General features: G+C 46.7%; 1 protein-coding gene across 3 annotated transcripts; it reads left to right on the top strand.

The window, feature by feature from the left end:
- The first annotated feature begins 261 nt into the window (after nucleotides 1–261).
- Nucleotides 262–3,257, top strand: LOC147616937 (inorganic phosphate transporter 1-1-like). Of its 3 annotated transcripts, none has more exons than XM_086776579.1 (3): nucleotides 262–420; nucleotides 732–2,532; nucleotides 2,908–3,257. In XM_086776579.1, the coding sequence occupies exon 2, from the start codon at nucleotides 840–842 to the stop codon at nucleotides 2,505–2,507; it is 1,668 nt and encodes a 555-aa protein (XP_086632705.1). In that variant the 5' UTR covers nucleotides 262–420; nucleotides 732–839; the 3' UTR covers nucleotides 2,508–2,532; nucleotides 2,908–3,257. The 3 variants fall into 3 exon arrangements, with proteins under 3 accessions (XP_086632705.1, XP_086632708.1, XP_086632706.1); XM_086776580.1 differs by having other exon boundaries at nucleotides 283–378; XM_086776582.1 differs by lacking the exon at nucleotides 2,908–3,257 and having other exon boundaries at nucleotides 264–420; nucleotides 732–2,683.
- Nucleotides 3,258–4,272: the final 1,015 nt, after the last annotated feature.

Raw genomic sequence — 4,272 nt, 5'->3', positions numbered from 1 at the left:
ATGCACGTTTTGCTAAGCGAAAAGTGGAGACGTGTTTTAATTTGTTCGGAAAGAATGATCGTGCGGCTGGGCTGGGCTGGCCAGTGGAGTCGTGTGGTCCTGAAAACCGAGTGCTCTCCGTGGAGTCGTTTTCAACAAGGTGAACCCCCCCGGCATACCCACGCGGTCCCCGACAATTTCCATGGTTGCTGTCTTATGTTTTCTGGACCACGGTTCCCCCCGCCTTATTACTTGGGCGCCTCGGCGACTATAAATTGAGCTGATTCTTCTACCTCTCCCTCACTCAAATTTCATAGCATTCAAATTCGGCTTATTACTTGTCCCAGCTCACTCATGGCATTCAAATTAGTCCTGTTTCCTCACTCCTGTGTCGACTCGGTCATCCTCCTGAGTCTCTAGGACGTACCACAAGTACAGCGGGTACGTCCCATATAATTTACTCTTAAGCAATCGTTGCAGTTATAATTAGAGCATTATCAGTTCATGTCGTTCACGTTTCTTTTAATATTTGCTGTTTCTTTCTCTCTGTGCACGTCCACGGCCAGTCTTCTTTAGGCTCAGGCCGATCCTGCATGCATTCCCGTCTTCCTTTGTATTCACCACGTCTACGGCGTCGTCTTCGTATCGTCCAGTCTAAATGTTGCATATTTTGTGTTTTTGCTTTTCCGTCGTAAACGTAAATCTCGTGATTGAATTGAATTAAAAATTCATGGGGTTTTCGGTGGGACCAGGAGGAATGAGGCGAAGCTGAGAGATATAGCATCTTATTGCCGGACCTGCTGCTGGTGGAGTGTTGCAGAGGAGTGCGACTACATCAAAAGAGTGCTGTTCCTGTTAAGATGGCGGCGCAAGCAGGTGGTGCGCAGCTGCAAGTTCTGGCGGCGCTGGACAGGGCCAAGACGCAGGGCTTCCACTTCACGACCATCATCATCGCTGGCATGGGCTTCTTCACAGACGCCTATGATCTCATCTGCGTCTCCACCGTGACCAAGCTGCTTGGCCGGATATATTTCATGGACCCCGCATCCGGGGTGCCAGGTACTCTCCCGCCGGGCCTCAACGCCGCGGTGAACGGCATTGCGCTGCTCGGGGCTTTCTTCGGCCAGCTTTTCTTCGGCTGGCTGGGCGACAAGATGGGGCGCAAGAAGGTGTACGGCATCACGGCGGTGCTCATGGTGTGCAGCTCCATTGCGTCAGCGCTGTCTTTCGGCTCCAAGCCCCACGCCGTCATCACCACCCTCTGCTTCTTCCGCTTCTGGCTCGGCTTCGGCATTGGAGGGGACTATCCCCTCTCTGCCACCATCATGTCGGAGTACGCCAACACCAGCACCCGAGGGGCCTTCGTGGGCGCTGTCTTCGCCAACCAAGGCTTCGGGATCCTCGTCAGCGCAGCCGTAGCCGTCATCGCCGCCTCCGGCCTCAGGAGCCGCTACCCTGCACCCCCCTTCGACGTCGACCCCGTGGCTTCCACCCCCTATGCCGCCGACTACGTTTGGAGGATTGTGTTCCTCTTCGGCTCCGTGCCCGCGCTTTTGACCTACTACTTCAGGGCGAAGATGCCGGAGACCGCCCGCTACACAGCTCTGGTGGCCGGCAACACCAAGCAAGCCGCCCAAGACATGGGCCATGTACTGCACACGCAGTTCGACACGGCAGCGGAGGCCGTGGCCCGATCTCGGATAGCTGCGGCGGGGCCCCAATACGCGCTGTTCTCCGACGAGTTCTGGCGGAGGCACGGCTTGCACCTGCTAGGCACCTCCTCCACATGGTTCCTGGCGGGCCTCCCCTGGTACACGCTCAACCTGTTCGAGAAGGACGCGCTGACTGCTGTGAATTGGCTGCCGGCGGCGTCTACCATGAGCGCCATCGACGAAGTGTATAAAATATGCAGAGCCCAGGCCCTCATCGCCATGTGCTCTATCATCCCCGGCTACTGGTGCACCATCTTCTTGATCGACCGCATTGGCCGGAAGCCCATCCAATTTCAGGGCTTCTTGATGATGGCCGTCTTCATGCTGGCCTTGGGCATCCCATACAACCACTGGAAGACCAAAAATCATGTGGGATTCATGATTATCTACGCCGTCACTTTGTTCTTCAACAACTTCGGGCCCAACACCACCACTTTCATCGTGCCCGCTGAGATCTTTCCCGCCCGGTTCCGTACCACGTGCCATGGCATCTCCGCTGCGGTGGGCAAGCTGGGAGCTGTGTTGGGGGCTTTCGGCTTCACATTCTCTGCCCAAGACCCCGACCCCAGGAAGGTGGACGCGGGCTACAAGCCCGGGATAGGGGTTAGCAAGACCCTCATCATGCTGGGGGCCATGTGTGTGCTGGGCTTCCTGCTCACCTTCCTCATCCCGGAGACAAAAGGTCGCTCCCTGGAGGAGATCTCCGGTGAGACTGCAGATCCCGGATCAGCTCCAGACGATTTACAGCGCAGGGTTGATTCAGGCAGGGTGAGCTCACTCAGACGAACCACGCCACTCGACAGTTCACCGGTTTGAAAAAAAAAAAAGCAAAGCTCAGCAGGTAATAAACAGTAGATAAATACATATGTTTTATTTCCAATTTATCACAACTGTACTCAAAGTAGAGGAAAAAGATAACAAGATTTTGCCACCATCAAAGGAGCCCGGCTCTTGGACAATAATATAAACTATTTAAATACGGTTCTTGCCCATTTCTAGTTGTTAAACTAGCTTTTGAACCCTAAAATACATTGTATACCTTTGAAAACCAAGGGATTTTAGCATGTGTAAGGATGTAGAAATGAGAGCCTTGTTCCTCCTCATATTTGATTTTTTGATTATTTTATTAATCTATTTCACAAAACACATGAATGTATTAAATTGTTCTAGTTATCATTTTCTTGTTGGCTTATTTCTTATTCTTGTTTTGATGCAGGAGGCTTAGTGACCATTCCCCTTGAAATCTGTTGATATTGCATGGTGCAATAGGCTTAGCGACCATTCTCCTTGAAATCCTGTTGATATTCCAGCTCTTGTTGGTTTAATAATTTCACCACAAACCTAATGAATCATGTCTATCATGATCAGAATTGTTAGCCATATATCATGTATGCATACCCTCATATATTAGTAAAATAAATGTTGCATGGAGGTAAACCAAATAGTATTATGCATTTTGTGAAACCTTTCCAAGGACACTTGTGTTCAAATCAAACATGTAAGGGATTTTAAGCATATTGTAAAAAAACAAATTTTCTTGGTTATGAGGATTCAGTTCTATGTTGGTAGTTTCAATATCACATTGATCACCTTGGAGGCTAGGTGCATGCAAAGTAAACAATTATCATATGTGCATGCAAAGAATGTAATATGTTTGTTTCAAAATTGACATATTCCTTCACTTGTATAATAAACATCAAGCTAAAGTGAATGAGTCAGTATAATAATTGAGTCCATTTCATTGCTTATTTGTAGTTGTAGTGCTTATGTAATGCCATACGAAATGTTGATATAAGCAATGTTAAACTTTGGTATTGGTGGTGATAAAGCACTACACAATAGTACCATTACGAGCACTTATATTAACATTGGGAGATATTAGAAAGAAAAAAGAATATAGAAAGTGAAAATTCATCTTGTCCACCAAAATTTAAGGTTGTGCCAATTTATCTTATATGTAATCATAACTAGAAATCTAAAAACATAAATGGAAAATAGCACGAGTACGAAATGTTAATATAAGCAATGCTAAACTTTGGTATTTGTGGTGATAAAGCACTAGACAATAGCACCATGGGCACCTAAAATACCTCCCAACATAAACTAACACACATTAGCGTGATAATTGGTCTCTCTTGGGAATGTCTATTATATCCTACCACAAACCAACACATATTTTCTCATACTCTCAATCTTAATCACACTCGCACACTCATACTCACACACACACTCATACTCACACTTACTCTTGCACATATTTTCTCATACTCTCAATCTTAATCACACTCGCACACTCATACTCACACACACACTCATACTCACACACACACTCATACTCATACTCACACTTACTCTTGCACTCACGCTCTCACTCTCACTTTGAATCATAATTACACTCACACGCTCACTTTTAATCACGCTCACATTCACTCATTTTATCACTTTCAAAATCTCACTTTTCTGAGAGGTCTAGTTTGATGACAAAGCTTTAAAAATATCAATAATCAAGAAAATCCCACTCATAATTCCAATTATAGGTCATAATGTGAAATTTACAAAAGAAAAACCCTTATTATCAAAG

This window comes from Cibotium barometz, chromosome 37, assembly GCF_041138505.1.
Source record: "Cibotium barometz isolate CiBa-2024 chromosome 37, ASM4113850v1, whole genome shotgun sequence".
Classification (NCBI taxonomy): Eukaryota; Viridiplantae; Streptophyta; class Polypodiopsida; order Cyatheales; family Cibotiaceae; genus Cibotium; species Cibotium barometz.
Note: the sequence above shows the minus strand (reverse complement) of the source record. Positions and strands in the feature narration are given on the sequence as shown.

What these genes read in the sequence shown, in the direction of transcription:
- LOC147616937 (XM_086776579.1), top strand. Translation starts at nt 840, where the DNA reads ATGGCGGCGCAAGCAGGTGGTGCGCAGCTGCAAGTTCTGGCGGCGCTG.